The sequence below is a fragment of the Aspergillus homomorphus genome, assembly GCF_003184865.1.
Source record: "Aspergillus homomorphus CBS 101889 unplaced genomic scaffold BO97scaffold_44, whole genome shotgun sequence".
Classification (NCBI taxonomy): domain Eukaryota; kingdom Fungi; phylum Ascomycota; class Eurotiomycetes; order Eurotiales; family Aspergillaceae; genus Aspergillus; species Aspergillus homomorphus.
Window position 1 is genome coordinate 1,075 of NW_020291930.1, and position 17,764 is coordinate 18,838.

The following is a 17,764-nucleotide window of genomic DNA, read 5'->3' on the forward strand; positions in this document are numbered from 1 at the left end:
TCAACTGAATATCTCAATTCATCAGCACCTACAACGTACGACAGATACTCAAGCAAACCCCGTCATCGCCAGTAAAGCACGAGACGTCTCAACACCCCACATACCCCGAATCTTTGAATCCAAGTTTAGAACCTGAGAAAGCCCAGGCCCCCACTCCGACTGTTCGTCTTTCTCCCGAACTAGAAGATCCCATAGACCACGAGCCGAACTTCGAACCTATGAAACCCGAAAATCGTCACCACACTATACGCTTGCTGAACGCACGCGCAAATCGACATCTCTCATCCCACCGCTCCCATCGCATGAAGCGCCGGCACGCCCAGCTCAGCGCCGTGGCCCGCGGGTCTCATTCCCAGCTTCTCATTTCTCACTGGGGATTGGACGCTGATTCGCTTGATGTCGGCTGCTGTATCTCAGCTAGACGATGCGGATACCACTCCTTTGCTACTTCCTGATACACCATCAAACGAGTCGCGAAGATCCCCTCTCCAGGGCATCCCCGTTGAAATAGGCGGCGCACAAAGAGTCGTGCGTTTCGCCTAGCCTCATCACTGGTAACCAGGGCAGAAATATGTGGCGGAATACTCAGGGGTTCCTCCCGTCTCAAATCGAGACCGATGTTGTGGAAGAAAGGGAATGAAAACCGAGGCCCGCGGTCATTACCATTGTCATCAACGAAGTCTTGCAATCGAGTCACCACTCGGTGTAATGCAGCACAACAAACACCATCCGTCATTGCTTCCAACTGCATCCCTACATTGACAATGATTGCCCCAGGCCGAGGAGGGACTGGAATCCAGTCACCAGCCGCATTCATGGCCTCTAGACCACCATGTGGTGATCCAGGCAGAAGAAAGGTCAGCCAGCTAGCGTCCTTGTGGGGTCCTTTGCCCTGAGTATCTGGTGCATCCTTGCATCTTCCGCTGTGGTCGATTGTAGACGAAGGTGGTGGAGAGTACTTAGCCAACATAAGTCGGTCAAAAGGCGTGTCATCAAATAACTTCATTATTTCCATAGGTTCAATATCCAGCGCCTGGGCGACTGTGACCTTGAACTCCTCGCTCAATGTCTTTGCCGCAGTCATGTACTGTTCTATGGTTTGTTTGAAATGAGGAAGCGCTTCATGATCCGGCCACTATAGAATTCACATCATCAATATCTAAAGCGTGTGCTAGCCATCAATACTACTATTGATAGTATAAGAATGGAATACATACTGGATTGGGACCTCGTAGGTTGCGATACAGCGGCTCGTCGGCACCAGGTGGGAGGCATTCATAACCGAGCTTCTAGTCTGTTAATCCTTGAAACTCTAAGGGATAAGGGATTAAACATACCGTTAGTGATTCGCGATGATCCTTGTGGTTAGCAGTTGTGGATACTGCCATCCCCACGTATCCCACAAAGTGCTTATTCATTCCAAGTTGATTCTTCTTCTCCGATGACAAGTCGAAAAATTGCCGTGACTGGTCTTTCAAGTCCCATTGCAAAGTAGATGAGATTGGATGGTTTTCGAGATAAAAAAATCCCACTTGGATGAGTGCATCGCGAAGCTGGCCTAAGAACTTTGGGGCGGTGGCTGGGGACTTTGACAGCGTGTAGTCAATGACAGGAATTTCACTGAAGTTTACAGCCATTGTGTGAACGTGTGTGCTATGGCCAGTTCGCTTTGGAAGGAGCCTCGCTGAAGAAGAAATTGAATTCTCTCGTGGAAGATGAGACGTCGCCAAGCAAAGATACCTATTCATCGCGGCATCTCGATGCAAGGGGTGCAAGTGTAGCGGTGTACAGGGAAAGGCGGAAGCAGAAGCACAATCATTCCCTACAGGGCGAAAAGACCTTGCATGGCCAGGATGGAGCTCTAATGATGCACCCGGAGGGGTGATGAATCTGCAACTATTTATAGCGAGTTTGTTGACACCTAAGAGAATTTCAAACCCCACGACCCCATCTGACCTTGAGGCCGACAAAGTTGAGATGGCTTCCAATGTATTTCCAAACGACGATATCTTCTCAAGTCTTCGTTCGTGTGCTGAACGATTTCCTGGAACTTGTATTAACAATTCGTCAAACGGAATATCGACCAGCTATACTCAATTGATCCAAAACATCGTGGCTACGCGAAAAAGCATCCGAGATGCGTTGCCCGCAAGTCACTTTGACAATCGCGGACAGCTCCTCGACAAGTCAATATGGATTGGACTCCAGGCACCACTTTCAGAAGATTTCGTTGTTGGCTGTCTCGCAATTCTCTCGGTTGGCGGGGCTGTTATGCCTATTGCGATCGGCATTCTCCAAGAGGAAGTGGATCACTTTCTTGAGCAGACTAAGTGTGCTCTGCTACTGACACCATCTAAATCTGCGACAAAAGGTCACCAGATTCGAGAGCCAACTCCCGAAAAAGCACACCGCCATATCCAAAGTGTGGCTATTACATGCAGTCATGCCGATCAATGTGCTGATGATAGAGCGCATTTGCAAATTGATGAAACTCTGAAGATCCCCTCAAACCGACCTGGCCTCATTCTCTTCACTTCCGGAACAACCGGTCCACCTAAAGGTGCGGTACTACCGCGGCATGCCTTGCATCCCAGAGAGTCGTGCACAGAAGCGAACCGTCGAGTGCATCTTAGCGACCGCATGGTGCATTGGATTGGAGGGGTGATCTGCACTTTGCCGCCCCTGCTAGAGGGGCATATCATCCAAGTCCTCAAGCCCGGCTCATCAGCGGAGGAATATTGGGAGCTTATCAAACAACAACGAGTTACCAAGGTGGTCTGGGGTCCTATGGCTTTAGCCAAGCTAAAGCAGTATTATGATGACAACTTCAAAGATTTGACAAGCACAGAAATCGAGCCATATGTAAGTGGGGCTCGTGCAATCCAAGAAATGTGCATAGGCTCCGCTATGCCAACTGCTTCTTTGCAGAAGTTCTGGGAGAGCTTGGTTGATGCACCACTTGTGATGCGTTATGCTTCAACTGAGTCTGGAGGTCTTATCAGTACACTGTCAAAGGTTATTCCCTCGAAGGTGAGAGATCAATTTATTATTGAGTGGCTTTTATCCCCCTTGATAGCTAATTCCTCACTCTACATAGCCCTCCATTGGTCGGCCGCTTCCAGGGGTAGATATGAAGCTATCCGAAGGCAAAAATGGAGAGATCCTCATCAAGGGCCCTCGAGTCATGTTATAGTGAGTCTAATAATCTATTACAGCCAGTCAACAGACGCTCTTGATAACTTATCAACTCTATTACAGCTATCTGAACAATGAAAAGGCTACCAAGGCTGCATTTGATGACAAGGGATATTTCCGGACAGGCGACCTGGCACACATGGAAGGCGATGAGTTCATATTCGAAGGTCGCGCTTCTTCAGACTGTAAGCAAGCTAATGCGCTCAAAGAACGCAAGCAAAAGCAAGATACTGACTCTCACCCAATGAAAAGTCGTCCAAGTGTACGCATACCGCGTGCCTGTTATCCCGGTTGAGAATGGGCTCTTGAATCTTCCATACGTGGCCGAGGCTGTCATTGTGGCAGTACCAGATAGCGCATGCGCAAACCAGCTGGGGGCCTTATTACGGCTCAGGCAAGGAGATAACCAGCTCTCATTGTCTCAGTTGCGTGCAGATCTCGCCAATTCACTTCCAGCATACACTCTTCCCACCAAATTGCGAATCCTACACGAGGGAGAGACCGTGCCCCGAACCGCTACTGGTAAGGTCAACAAGAAGGATGCTTTAGCAACGTACTTCATAGGCAGCGCTGCTAAGAATGTTGAAACGTGTGCACCACATACAAAAGGGCAGAATGAGCCTACAAAAGCATGGGACTGGGCTGGGTTACAGTAACGAGTGGAGCATTGGGATCCCACCAAATCACTACTGCCCTAATATATAATTCCACAAGCACTTTAAATAAGATATTGAGCTACATATACAAAATATACTGAGTATAACCTGCTAGTAGTCGCATCTTTTGAAGAATCAATTCTTTAGGCTTACTGGGCAGACTAACCTCAGGCGGTACACCGAAGATGCATTCAAAAGCGATAGGCACGCTACATTGGAGGATATAAATATTTACCACGTCTCTTTTCTTCGGCTCAGCGATAAAGTTTCAGCCACTGTATCTCGCATGTGCGCCTCCGGTAAACATTGTCGGGTTAACTTTTGAATAGCTTTTGTGGTGGTATCCACATTCCGATCTCCAAACTCTCACGGCTCTGCGCGTCACAACGCCGACAGATCCAATGCAAGGGCTAAAACACGGTGTAATTTCTTCCACAAAGTGCCGGTAAGGGGTTATTTTTCGCCAAGTCTTTTGTGGAGTATGTAATTATGCTGGATGACGACGCCGTGTGAGATTCCAGTAAACCCTGCCTTGCTGGTTCCTGCTTCCGAATGGGAGATCGATGTATAACAAATAAATACGAGTGAATCCGGATAGACTTTTGTTCAAGTTTGAGCACGTCGTGGCGTTGACACAATCTTCGGAGGTCCAACATTCCTGGGAGCACCATCGCTGTCATGACTGTATCTATGGGGGCATCTCAAGTCGAGCCATCACTTTCCGCGAGTTGGACACTCTCCAACTCAAAGGAAAATGGTCAAGACCTGCATAGTATCTTCCAAATAGCTTGGGGCATTGTTTTGGGCGTCTTTGCAGCCACCGACTGCCCCATATTTGGATTGATTGATACTGAGACCCCTGTGAAGACATATACTTGTACTGTGCATCTGAATGAGAGATCCCCAATACGTCGACTGGTTAGACAGACCCAGTCCTGCGAGGAAAGCATTTTGGGAAGCCTAAGGAGTATCATGGTGACAGAAAGGTTACCCACGGTCGCTAAGATTCCGGTAAGTTTAGTTGCCCATTCGAATATATGCAGACTGTTGATTGAAATCAGGGGTTTCAGCACGTGTTCCAAACGAGTATTGGAGGCTCAAAAATGAGCATATTGGTCGACACAACCGTGTCTCCATTCTCAAACGAGGCTTCAAGTAGCAATATCGCAAGAACTTTCAAGCATGCATTGAGCCAAATTCTTCAGAAGCCGCATCTGAAGCTATCAAGTTTAAGCTTGATCACAGAGGACGACAAATCGTTACTTGGGAGTTGGAATACGTCTCCTCCCAGTCAGCCTGCTAGGTGTGTTCATACCGCCATTTTGGATAACTGCTCGAAATTTCCGCATAAGCCGGCCGTCAGCGCATGGGACGGCAATTTCACATATGGTGAACTGGACGAGTTATCGTGCCGGTTGTCTCAACAAATTCGCGCATTGAACCTGTCTCCTGGGACCATAATCCCCCTTTGCTTTGAGAAAAGCAAATGGGTCATTGTGGCTGTTTTGGGTGTTCTTCGCGCGGGCGCGGCATATGCGATTGTGGATCCATCGTCTCCAATGGCACGAATAACGAGCGTCTGTGACGACGTCAAGGCAAGCTTGATAGTCTGTTCTAAAAACTGTCTAGACAAGGCCAGCCGATTGGTCCATCAAGTGATTGCTGTGGAAGATGCTGTGGAGGAGCCAATTGTATTCAATGATACAACATCGAACGACGCGGTAGTCGAGCTCAATGATCCTGTATATGTGGCCTTCACATCAGGCTCAACAGGCAGACCTAAAGGCGCGGTCATCGAACATGGAGGCTTTTACCAACGAGCCATGGCTAACGGCCCGACACTATCATTGTCAGAAGACAGCCGTATTCTTCAGTTTGCCAGTTTCGTGTTTGACGTCGCCAATCGCGACATTCTCTACACGCTATTGTATGCAGGCTGCATCTGTATCCCGTCTGATTGGCAGCGGTCCAACGAGCTCGCGGCCTTCATTAACAAGCAACAAGTTAATTGGGCCAGTATAACCCCATCAGCCATCAGGATTCTGGATCCAAACGATGTCCCCACTCTGCGAACATTGGTTCTCTGTGGTGAGCCGATGAATACTAGCTTAGTAGCCAGATGGGCAGACCGTCTCCACTTGATCAATGCATACGGCCCATCAGAGGCGACAACAGTCAGTTCTATGGCCACTGTCACACGATCTTCTATGCCCATGAACATTGGCAAAGGATCTGGAAGTGCACTCTGGATTGTTGATCCAGCTAATCATGACCGCTTGGTGCCGGTGGGTGCTGTGGGGGAATTGGTGATCGAAAGCCCCAGTGTGGGCCGGGGGTATCTCAACCGCCCCGCAGAGACAGCCTCTTCATTTCTCAACACAACGGCCTGGCTCTCCCAATTTCGTGCACAGCCCAACCCCAACTATCTGTACAAGACCGGCGATCTGGTTCAGTATGCCGCTGATGGTACTCTGCTCTTTTTTGGGCGTAAGGATGGACAGATCAAGATCAACGGCCAGCGAGTGGATCTTGGCGAAATCGAGCATTGGATTCAGCAGTCACTTCCACCTGATACCCAAGCCATCATTGTGGTCGATTCAGTCGTGCCAATAGGTCGCGAAACCGCGGTGCTGGTGGCATTCTGTGCCCCCAAGCAGAACCATTCAGTAACACTGGACGTTTTGCAAAAGACTATCCCAGAGCTGGCTCGGTGCCTCGATCAGTCACTACCGCAAAACCTGCCACCATACATGATTCCAAGAATTTATCTTCCGATACAAAGTATTCCAACTACTGCAACGGGAAAAACACATCGACAAGAGCTCCGGCGACTCGGCGCTACGTATACCTTGGAAGCCCTGACACACGCATCCCGCCATCCAACTCATCCTAGTGAACCTCCAGATCACAGATTGAATACCTCTTCATCTCGCCTCTTGATAGATATACTGGCTGCCGCGCTTGGAGTCGATACATCATCTGTGCGGGGGCAAGATAGCTTCCTACGTCTTGGGGGTGATTCAGTCATGGCAATTCAGGTAGCGATTCAGGCGCGGTCTGAGGGGCTAGACTTGTCAGCTGCGGATCTTCTTGAGAGTAAAAGTCTCATCGAACTGGCTGATCTTGTCCTTATGCGGCCCAAAGTCTCGAATGCGCCTATAATTCCCGAGCTATTCTCACTATGCGACATGAACACAATCCGCACTGTTCGTAAACAACTTGCGCATCTCGAGACCGAATATGGCATTCTTGATATCCTCCCCACGACAGCAAGTCAGAATTTTTTCCTTACTCAATGGACCCTGACCGGCTACTATTGCATGCTCAACGGACCTATTGATCTCGACCGGCTCAGAGCCGCATGCAAAGCTGTGGTCTGCCGTCACAGCATTCTACGAACGGTATTCAAACAGCTGTCGGAGCATGAGTTCGTGCAGGTTGTCTTGAAAAGTGTCAACCCCACTCTGGAATATCATAGAATTGGTGCTGAAAGGCTGGAAGATGTTTGTTCCAGGACTGTCACGGAAATAATCACAGAGACTGCTCCCGCATCCGGAAACCTGCTGCCACGCTTCATTCTCTTATCGCGGTCGGATACACAGCACGCCTTTATAGTCCGAATTTCTCACGCACAGTATGACGGCAACACCTCTCCTGTCCTCTTCCAGGACATATCACTGGCGTACAACAATTGTTATTCCAGCAAAAACGGTACCACCCATCGCCTTCCAGCAGCAACGCCGTTTCAGCATTATCTGTACGCGCGAGATGCGAGCAGGTCTTCCCCTGAAAATGACCAGGCAATGCAATTCTGGCGTGAAAATATGCGAGGGGCATCCATGACGACTCTGACTCCGTCACTTACGCAACGCCCAAAAGGCATAGAGCCAGCAACTCGCGTCATAACCGCACCCATCAGTGGGCTTCTGCCTACAGTCTTCGGCAACGTTACGGTGCCAACCCTAGTTAATGCAGTATGCAGTCTTCTACTAGCCAGTCTGGCAGGTAGCGATGATGTCGTCTTTGGAAATGTCATTGACACACGCAGCATGGTCGCATTACCTGGCATCGAAACCACGCTGGGCCCATGTCTGAATATAAGCCCCCTGCGCGCACGCCTGAAATCCCGACAGAGCACGACGTTCGCAGATCTCTGCCACTCTCTCAGTGAGCAATATGCGGGGGTGGCACGTCATGCAGCGGCTTGGGACCTACCAGATATTGCAAAGTATTGTACAGATTGGCCTACAGGTACCCAGATTGGCTGTATGCTTAACCATCTACGGCCGGATATCGGGCCCCCACCTCTGGCTCTTGATGGCGTGGAATGTTTGACGTTTAGCAAGTCAGTATATCTTGATTTGCCGTGTCAGTTGCTTTTCCGGTGTGTTTCTGGGCCGGAGAAGTTGGACATTCAGGTTTTGACGGCGAGTTCGCTGATGGATCGCCCGTCGGCGACTCGCCTGGCTGAAAGACTTATAGATGCTGTCAAAGTGTTGTCGGAGGCACCTAATACTCTTTTATCTGACATACATGTTTAGTATAAGCTAGTTATCTTGTAGAGTAATAGACATGATATTAATTTCTTCCTAATTCTAGGCCTAGGCGTTTTTTAATCTTGTTCGGCGAGGAGCGTACGAAATACATATCAATTTAGTATTTCTAGTGAATCTACATATCATGATAGTGATGAGGAGTAACTAATACTACTATGTTTTAGTTATTATTTCCAATGTCACTATCCAAGTTCATAGTACAGATTTGTGACATGGGTAGAAATCTGGTCCCAAACCCCTCGCTATGCATGCCTAGTACGGCCGGCTACACATATCAAGGCGGCATTTCTGATCTTCTCTCTTCTTTTGAATTCTTGTTCTTTCTCCTGTAGATTGCAAGATTGCTTCCGATCAGAATCGCGAGCCTGGTCTTAATTGAACTGGTGAAATGCCAATCAAGGGACCGGAAATCCACAGATCCATAGTCAACCATAAGCCCCGCGGCTCCACCGCATTAGAAATGACAGCATTGCGTCAATTATCCTTTACAGTACAGAGTTTACGATTCTTATTGTTACCCGCGAATTTCTCAATCATCATCAGAAGACGAAGAAATACGTACAGCCAATTGGGGATGCAGCTAACCACCTGGGCGGGTAAACATGTCTATCCATCCAAAACGAAAGGCCCCTCACCCAGTCCGCCCTGTGGGCGAGTCGGCAGGCGCTCCACCGGAAAAGCATAGCAACGGGGTCCTAATCCTCGAAGGGCGAAGACTCCCAAAAACAGCAATTGACTGGCTCTCCTGAGGGTTATCCCCGCCATGATCAGGAGTCAATCCGGGCCGCCGCACCAGACTGGCCCGTGCGCATCATGGGTATGCGGCAACTACAGAGCTGTGTACCAAAAGTTATGGAACAACACTAGTAATATGATATATAATCAATGAAACTGAATATTCATTGACCTAGCGCTTCTCCAACGCGGTTCCTGGCCGAAGAACAACCTGAGCCCTGCCACGGCTTGTGTTAGGTTCCACTTTCTCCGGCAGTATAGTAAACCCATCTGCAAGCTTTCCGAAACTGGTATCAGAATTCAGATCATGAATGTAAACACCTGAATTGTTCTTGTCCAATGTTACTGCAATAGCTTTCAATCTGCATCAGTCTTGAGCCCGGGACATCGCCCCAGGGGCTTCGACGGCAGACAGGTCCGAAGTCGCCGAACTGGAAACGTAAATTCGAGATACAAAGCCTCAGTCGGGCGTATCATAGTTTAAATGGTCGACGGTCCGCAACCAACGTGTCAGCAAATCAAATCTCTAGAATCATTTTACGATACCGCTGTAGATGAATTGGAACAAGTGGGCCCAAAGCAGAAAGGCCTCGAATTGAGATGAGTTCCAGGATCTAAGGGTTGGCATTCTTCCGTAGGCGCCCGCGGCAACTTGAAGTTCTGACGTGTCAGTCTTGTCAACGAAGGGAACAGCCTCGGTTTCCACTTGAGTGTAAGTAGAATTTAATCCTTGATCGCATCGAATTAGCCGGCTAACAACATCGGTCATAGGTGACAACACTTGCAGCTAGCGTAGCTGATATATATTGTCACCAGATTCAGCGCCACGGCTGTTGACTTGGTCCAGGGTAATGTTCTGCTTTGACTCCGCTGCCCTTGGCGATGCTCTGTAACTCATCGGATGCAACTGAACTTGAAGTTGGCAAGTGCACGTCGTGCGTCGAAGTAAACGGACGTAGAGCACCTGGCTATAGTTCGAGGGATCGCAAATGCTTGAGAAGGAATCCTTGGTGGAAAATAAGGCTGATCAATGGGCAGACGAGGGTATTCGTAACCTGCTAAGGTATGCGTTTGAAGTATTCCGCAAAGAAGGGGAAGCAGACAAGCACAGATAAATGATAATCTGTCTCATGCCTTCTTATGATTCTCTTCGACAACCAGGCAGCATCAAGCTGGGACGCGGGCTTCATAGTATGAAGTAGATTCAACAAGGCCGTGGAGACTGAAAACTTCGTACACCAACTTATCTTCGTTATGTCGACGCAGTTCAAAGGGTAGTATAGGGGGATTTCATTCAGCAGAACCCAACCCATGGCAAGAAGACATCATCCTTCAGACGTTGTGCATGCGCGCTAGCAGCCTTTCCTCGGCTTGCCCTTATAGCAAAGTTCTTTCCGGCATTATGACCTGATCAAAAGCTTTTGAATCAACTCGAGTAAAGATAAGGGGCATAGGAGAGACGGTTTCAGAAGTCTAGTTAATATCTCGTCAGATTGATTAGCTGCATGCGATACCTTATCGTGATTGCATCAAGTGTGACCAGGTCGCCAGCAAAGGTATCATTGGTTTGGTCACCACAACTAGAAAAACCTCCCACTTAATGACATTTTGTCTCCAGGCATGTGTAGCGCTATCAAATTCCTGCAGATTTGGAAGCTACGGTCGATTGCACGCTGATGCTTGTGGCTAAGTTAGTAAAATGATATAACCAATTCATGGGCCATGCTCTTCAGAAGAACTAGTCTACCGGTCGACAGCTAATATATGCCGTCAGAGGGTTCCTCATAGGGTTCTATAGATCTGTGAAAGAGTGATCGGTAGTACTGCCCCCTTTTCTCTGGTTTCAGGTATTGAGAAACTGCCCTTGAAACATTGGTATCATCTTTGGGCTCAGAACAAAATGCCTCAATATTCAGAAAGGGGAGAGTTGGTCGTAGGGTGATATGCAAATGATAGTTAGCCCTTTAACCGATTCCCAGGTTTACCCTATCCCGTGTTGCGCCTCTGGGTCTGAAGCGGATACGGGAGCGAGACGAACTTGTGTTCGTCTATCGCTAATCTGTCCGAGACTCTTCGTTTTCTTGTTCGAGTGGCATTCAGTAAGTACGCTTGCTCTCTACCCAGCGTGATAGGTCAGAGATTTTCGACTACTCACTTGGACCTCCTCCAAGGGCGGGCTTCAAAGGAACAACGAAGGCGGAGAGATGAGCTCGCATAGAATTATCCCTCGGTTCGGACTCTGTCCAGTAGGTCGCTCGTCTGCGCGGCTCGCGCAGTATCGAACGACGCATGGGTGCTCCCTTATTGTCTCTCTGCTTCTCAGCCAAGCGATGCTTGCTTGGTCTACATCTCCGCCTCCGCAATGTACATATCCGCCTTTGGAAAAGGGGTAGAGGTAGGCACCATGCGCGTAGACACAGTACATCGAGATTGTTAATACGTGAGTCAGCCTGGTAGAACCGTTTCTGTCGCTCTTCAGCCTCAACGTGGCCTCAATTCATGGCAGGTTGGCCAATGGCGCATCCTTGAACTTGGTACCGGATTGTGTAGTCCGCTCCATTTGCCACTTGATTATGTTCCCTGCGAAAAGTAGTGCTGGGATCAGCTTGCAGGGATCGGAACCACATGACTAGAGCCCTGCACATATCTTGCAGTATGTTTTTCAGTCTCCACATTGCTAAATCCACGTCATGGATTGCTGAATTCTTTTGTATATCACCTGCCTCCCCGGCTGCTAGGTGCTCCTGAATTGTTGCAAGGCCGGCGTTTCTTTGCCCGGGTTTCACGCTTGTCTTAAGGTAGTCATTCCAAAACTCGACAAAGTAAGGTTTCACGAAGTTTGACTGCAGCCACTCCTTCCATTCCTTTGAATCTGTCAATTGCTATCGGCCCAGGACTATAGCGATGAAGAAGAATGGCTTCAAATGACCTGATTTCGATCATAAACATGAAGAATGTTATGGTGGCCATCTTTTGCATCTGAACTTGGGTGGCTGCTCTATCACAGCACACAAGACGAAAAGCCAATGATTAGATTGAATGCAAATTAAGTTGCCCCAAGATTGTCTTCCCTTGTCTCAGCGCGCCTGGCATGGAACTCGTATATGATTAGCGACACAGTGCTCGCGGCGACGATCAATTCATACGCCCTCCACTAACTTCCAGTACTTGTACTCGGGTTGGTAAGCCGGGATGGGGCGCTCATTTTAAGTGTTAGTAGAAGTGGTTCTGCTAGTAAACGATGTTTTTAAGAGCGAAGGCTTTAATCGAGTCACGAAATCCCAGCATCTGCGTCATCTGTAGCTGCGGTTGCAATATGAACTTCGGATCAAGCGGCAATTTGCTATTTCAGCTTTCAGCAGCTAAAGTATCTCCCTCTCCTGCTAGACGTGCCGAATGACAATCCTATCAATTAGCCTGGGTATTCCAAGCCATCTTCAGAACGTCAAAAAGATTGCCTTGCGTTTACTCGATAGCCATCTGAGATGCCCATCGCTTGCATGCTGCGACATAATCTTGGCGTCTCGAGGGGTTGATATGCTGAGTAGCACTCAATCAATGAGATTCCTCAATCAATCAATCCAACCGGAAAACAGGAAGTCGGCAGTTCCTTTATCAGTAAGAGAAATAAATGGTAACATTTCTGGTCTCGACATCGAAAAAGAGCCTCGCGCGCCCTGGTGTTCGATGTCATCTGCAACACTATCCGCAACGCAGCCGTGACTGTAGGAAGGCTTCATATCTAGCTGAGCTGACTGCCATGCTTTGTTGGCTAGTTTTAGCTAGTGAACAGCACGTATTGTTTCTTTCCGTTATTGTTGACTGGACGAGCCTTGACCCCGTAGGAAGGTCAACTCCGTTGACCGACGTGGCGGCGATGCTTGAGCTGATGCCTGCTTAGACGATGTGGAGTAGGCCTGCAACTGCGTGCATGTGCCTTATATCGCGGCTACATTGCGCGAAGCGTGTTCTCTGTTCGGATAATTCTATTGCAGGACGCTGTGTGGGACGTTCCTCCATATCCTCGAGGTGGGAACATGAAGACGCTACGGCCCGAGAATGTATGCTATAAGCCACCCTAGGTCAGAACAACCCTTCACATGTCAGATCCAAATGCAGATCTTGCACAGCATGCCGGTGATAGCCAGAGGATGGTCACTTGCTCGTTGATGCAGCCTGTGATGATCAACTGGTGCTTTAATCGGCCATTTGCAAGATGACGCTGGGACGAATGTGAGCTAACCTTCCTCCTTGTCTCTTCCACCGCATTATCCCAGACCCGCTTCCATGTCCCATCCATATGTCTCAAGGCGGTTGTGAGAAGCGTTGCGTGGGATTGGGTTGCATTGATTTTCAATTCGTCTAACTATGATCTTCAAGAGTAACAGAACGCGCTGCTAGGGCATAATGAGTTTGCAAAGCTATGGCCTCCGATGCCATATCAGCTTCGCATGGACGAGTCATGACGTTTGGGGTCGGTTACATGGCCTTTGTTCTCTTTCAACATTGCGTGCACCGGTTGCCGCTCAGTCTGACGTTGTTCATCAGTCCTGTTTGTCTGCCATGTTGGCCCTGAGCGAATATCTTTCGTCATTGAGAAATTCATTGGGACTGGAAGTTGCGATACAAGATTGGTGTGAAAGTGTTGGTACTGACGCAAAGCACAACGCTCAAAAGGCCCGAATTGTTCCAATACGCGCCTTATCCCACTGCGTGATGTTATCTCCCCCAGCTGTAAACACGAGAATTCTGACGCAGGACTTTGCGAGAAGCTTTCTTTCATCGTCGCCACTCAGTCCCATGGAGGGTCAGAGTAGATTGACTGGCGGACCGCCGTACACCGGGTCGCCTCCCCATTTGACGTGGCGGGGGACAGGCTCGCGGACGGGGGGGGTGGGGGCGGCGAGGGTTTCTACGGACCGTATTAGCTCGCTCTCCTGCTTCACAGGCCTATTCTGTAACGTACTGGTGGTCTCTGGGGAGGCGGGCCGGGTGAAACGACGGGATGATTAGGGCTGCGCTCTCATTCGAGGAGGAGTCCCGGCAGAACCCACGGCACGCTGCCTGAACCGTTTACAACTCAGTGGGAAGGAAACAATTCAACCTCCGCCCATCAAGGCCAACTTGGGGTCAAAGGGAGTTGTTGGGCTCGTCGGGATTCTTTCCTTGCTAATATCCCCACGTGTATCGAAGTCATAGAGAAACATCATGGCCAATTTGGTCGCCTTAATTGCTTTGACGCAATAATGAACTCATGCATCGCATAGCCGTGTAAAGGGAAGTGAGAGGTCATTCCCCATCATGGAGGGATTCCACAGGGCGTCGACGAGAGGGACAGAGAACATATCTCTTAGATATGTGTGTTCTCCTACCTTAGGCGGCGCCGTGGGGCTCGGCAGCTGAGAAGAGGCCACCACCGTACGTGGTGGTACGATCCCTTTGAGCCCCGGCTGTGTCTTCGGACGGAGAAATTGTGCGATGGCCGGGAGAACGGGGGATGTGCTCAGGGGCACAGAGGCACCAGACGGCTGCGGCTGTGGCCTGGAATTAGATTGCTGTTCTTCGAGCGTTCTTTTGTCTTTCCCTTCTTCCTTTTTTTATTCTTCCTTCTCCTTCTCGTCTTTCTCCTATTCGTCTTTCTTCTACTTATCTTTCTCCTACTCTTCCTTCTTTACCTCCTTCTGCTCCTTCTTGTCCGTCCTCTCCACGTCTGTCTCATAGAGATCCCATAACATCGCATGAGACCATAGGTTTCGCCCAGAGAACTCCTTCTGGCGAGCCGAAATTGAAGCGGCGCGGGTGGCAATGGTAATGGTGATTGTAGTACTGGTGGTGGTGGTAATTGTGTCGATTGCGGTTGGCTCAATTACAGACTGTATTAGGCTCGGATCTGTATAAGTCTGAACGGCTCTGACCTACTGGCCGGTGTTGTGGTTGTGGCATGAGGAAGGAACCTTCCGCTTCAGCGTGCCCTTAGGAATTCTTCAGGCTCTCAGTTTTTGCAAGATGATTCACTTGTATATAATTTTTGCGGTTACCCCAGGTTTCTGGACTCAGATATCATGGCATGGCATTGATATAAATAAGGCTCTTTGTGCTTGGTACCTTGATCGCAGACACAGCCCGTTGCACTGGACTCGCCGCGCGAGGTCTGGTATGGGTATGAGAGGCGATTGCCAGGGGCATGTCGTTGCCTTACAGCCATGGATACTGAAATGACGGCTGGGTAAAAGGAGACTTCGCTTAAGCGGTTCTTTCAGGGTCAGGGTGAGCTTTGATGGTCCTCTCATTGCACTGTGTGCTGCCATTCAGGGCCCATTTGTGCGAGCTTCGATAGCGCATGATGCTGGCCAACAAACCACATTCGCCTAGCAAATAATGCGATCGCGCTTGATATAACCTTGCAGATAATATAGACCCTAGAGAGGGTATCTTGAGATGTGAAAACATTAGCATTTTAGTACTCTTGGTGTTACAGTTCTATCTCAAGTCTTTCTGTTCTGCTCGTGTTCCTCAACTGGACTGTCTCCATCTGAACTGATAGCACATGGAGCATACGATGGTCCAGGTCCATCGGGCCGTAAACAGGACATCGCTCTGCAACACCGTCTTCGTAATGATTTTGCTGTTCAGTGCAATAGTAATAATAAGGCCACACAAGAATTCACCAATACGCAGAGAGAAAACTATTAATTGTGCATTAGTATGCTGATCTGATCTTGCAGGAGCAAGGTAGAACTTACAGCCCGAAGCGCAAGTCCTGTACCACAATCGTCGGAGATTTCAATCTACCACGCAACCCGCTACTGCTGAACGGATTGCCAGCACTTCCGAGAGTTTGAATGGAAACACTCCGTGATGCAGGAGGATGAACGGCGGCCGACCGCGCGTCACTCCATGATGCTTCTTGCACCTTAATGTCTGTATGATTCGATCCCAGTTTGGTCAGCTGCGTGCTTGACATTGAGGTCTGATATACTTGATTCGGACACTGGCGGAGCCGGACATCAGGACATGCTACCAATGTGGCCGTCATCTTCACCAACCCAAAGGGGGCCACTGTGGAGTGGAATCGCCTCCACATGAACATTGAAGTAACGCCAATTCGAAACTGGATTGTGTAGGTACTTTTTCTTCGAGGGTATGAGGACAAGCATCGTAAATGATCGTCTTGCCTGGTGGCTTATCCTGCGTCATTGAAAGAGTTTTCTCCAATTGATATTAGAGCGAGGTGTTATTTCGGCCAAGCTGAAGCTCGTTTTCCTTGCCCAGATTCGTTTGCTTGAGACGGAGGCACCTTATAAGGTGGATATTTCGACAGAACCTTTGAGATCTGATCAAGTGCCTTCGGTCCAGGCCAATAGCACGAGGCTTATTAGCTTATCCAACTTTCTAGTGGAATCTGCCGCAATTATAGCATTTTCTCGTAGACCAAGATGAAAGCATTATCTGGACGTAGGAAACCTGTTACCGGCGCATATGGGTTTAAATTGAGTATTATGTTCGAGTCGGTGCTTTCTCATCTCGCAACTGGGCTTGACCATAGAGGAATGAAAGCATGTACCCATATAGGAGGCTTTCAAAAGCCAGTGATAAATCCCCAATGCTGTACTGCTTTGATTCCTGCATGCGACTATTATCCAGATAGAAGAATCGCGCGATGGGCTGCGACAATCCAAGCGCGCACGCGAACAATCTCAATAACCCCGACATCGCTGCAAACATGCTAGCTTGGTAAATAGAACCTCAAGAAGCTGGAGTATGGTTTACCTTTGGCGTGGGTCACCTGGTGCGCTCGACGCATCATATGACACTTGGCGCATGAGCCGTGGAACCACCAAGGAGAATATTGTACCCTACGAAGTGTCGATCGATACTGAGATTCCAGGAAGAGTGCTTCACTCCCATTCGTAATTCGCCGTAATACAGAGCGGGTCGCTACTCATTGCTGCCATATGCATTGAGTATACCGACGCGCATTCTGGCAAATGAGGATCCGATGCTGAATGAGTATGTCAATAGAAATCTCCTACGCAGGCCGATCCTACATGTCTTTTCATTTTGGTCACATACCTTGTTTGAGATAGAAGTTATTGTCAGTCTGTGGTCAGTAACCCGAGCCTAAGAAGGCACAAACCTTCAGCCAACACCAGCAATTGAAAGTCCAGGTGTAAGCCTGAAAGAACAAACCCTCGAAGACTCAAGAGTTCGGCGCATCATGACAGCCGGAACAACATGTTTTCGCAATTCTCGTGGGACTCTAATGGTTCGTAGTCTTTGCCCGTGGTGTATCCACGAAGTGGCAGTGAGCCTCCATGGGCGCACAAAGCGTTGTCTGTGTCGGACCCTCACCGCAAATCTCCGTTCTTCTATTATCTCATCCAGCCCCAATAATGCGAGTATCGGCATCTTCTCGAGGTAGAGTTGCATGATATTCCGGTTGGTGTAATCATCCCGCACGACTTTCGGCGCTTGTCTACGGTCTCATGTCCTCTCGATGCACACATCTGCATGACGAGCTGCAGCTCAAATTGCTAGGTCTGCTACACAGCCCTTCGTCGATACCAGCACGGCGGAAGGATTCCTGCTAGTGTTGGAAAACTTTGAAAATCCGCCCTGTCT

General features: G+C 49.0%; 4 protein-coding genes across 4 annotated transcripts; 2 read left to right on the plus strand and 2 right to left on the minus strand.

Moving 5' to 3' along the window:
* Positions 1–367: 367 nt before the first annotated feature.
* BO97DRAFT_459919 (putative oxidoreductase) lies at positions 368–1,637 on the minus strand (the record flags this gene model as incomplete). Its single annotated transcript, XM_025699316.1, has 3 exons — positions 368–1,135; positions 1,218–1,286; positions 1,338–1,637. The coding sequence occupies 3 exons, from the start codon at positions 1,635–1,637 to the stop codon at positions 368–370; spliced, it is 1,137 nt and encodes a 378-aa protein (XP_025547863.1).
* A 334-nt stretch (positions 1,638–1,971) lies between these two features.
* Positions 1,972–3,861, plus strand: BO97DRAFT_459929 (class I adenylate-forming enzyme family protein). The gene is made up of 4 exons (XM_025699317.1): positions 1,972–3,030; positions 3,098–3,192; positions 3,259–3,380; positions 3,448–3,861. The coding sequence occupies exons 1-4, from the start codon at positions 1,978–1,980 to the stop codon at positions 3,849–3,851; spliced, it is 1,674 nt and encodes a 557-aa protein (XP_025547864.1). The 5' UTR covers positions 1,972–1,977; the 3' UTR covers positions 3,852–3,861.
* A 1,093-nt stretch (positions 3,862–4,954) lies between these two features.
* Positions 4,955–8,392, plus strand: BO97DRAFT_353359 (acetyl-CoA synthetase-like protein; the record flags this gene model as incomplete). The annotated part of the gene is made up of 1 exon (XM_025692051.1): positions 4,955–8,392. One exon carries the CDS (start codon positions 4,955–4,957, stop codon positions 8,390–8,392), a length of 3,438 nt encoding a protein of 1,145 aa, XP_025547865.1.
* A 6,407-nt stretch (positions 8,393–14,799) lies between these two features.
* BO97DRAFT_417386 (uncharacterized protein) lies at positions 14,800–16,178 on the minus strand (the record flags this gene model as incomplete). The annotated part of the gene is made up of 3 exons (XM_025696477.1): positions 14,800–15,057; positions 15,701–15,767; positions 15,886–16,178. 3 exons carry the CDS (start codon positions 16,176–16,178, stop codon positions 14,800–14,802), a joined length of 618 nt encoding a protein of 205 aa, XP_025547866.1.
* Between the last annotated feature and the right edge of the window lie 1,586 nt (positions 16,179–17,764).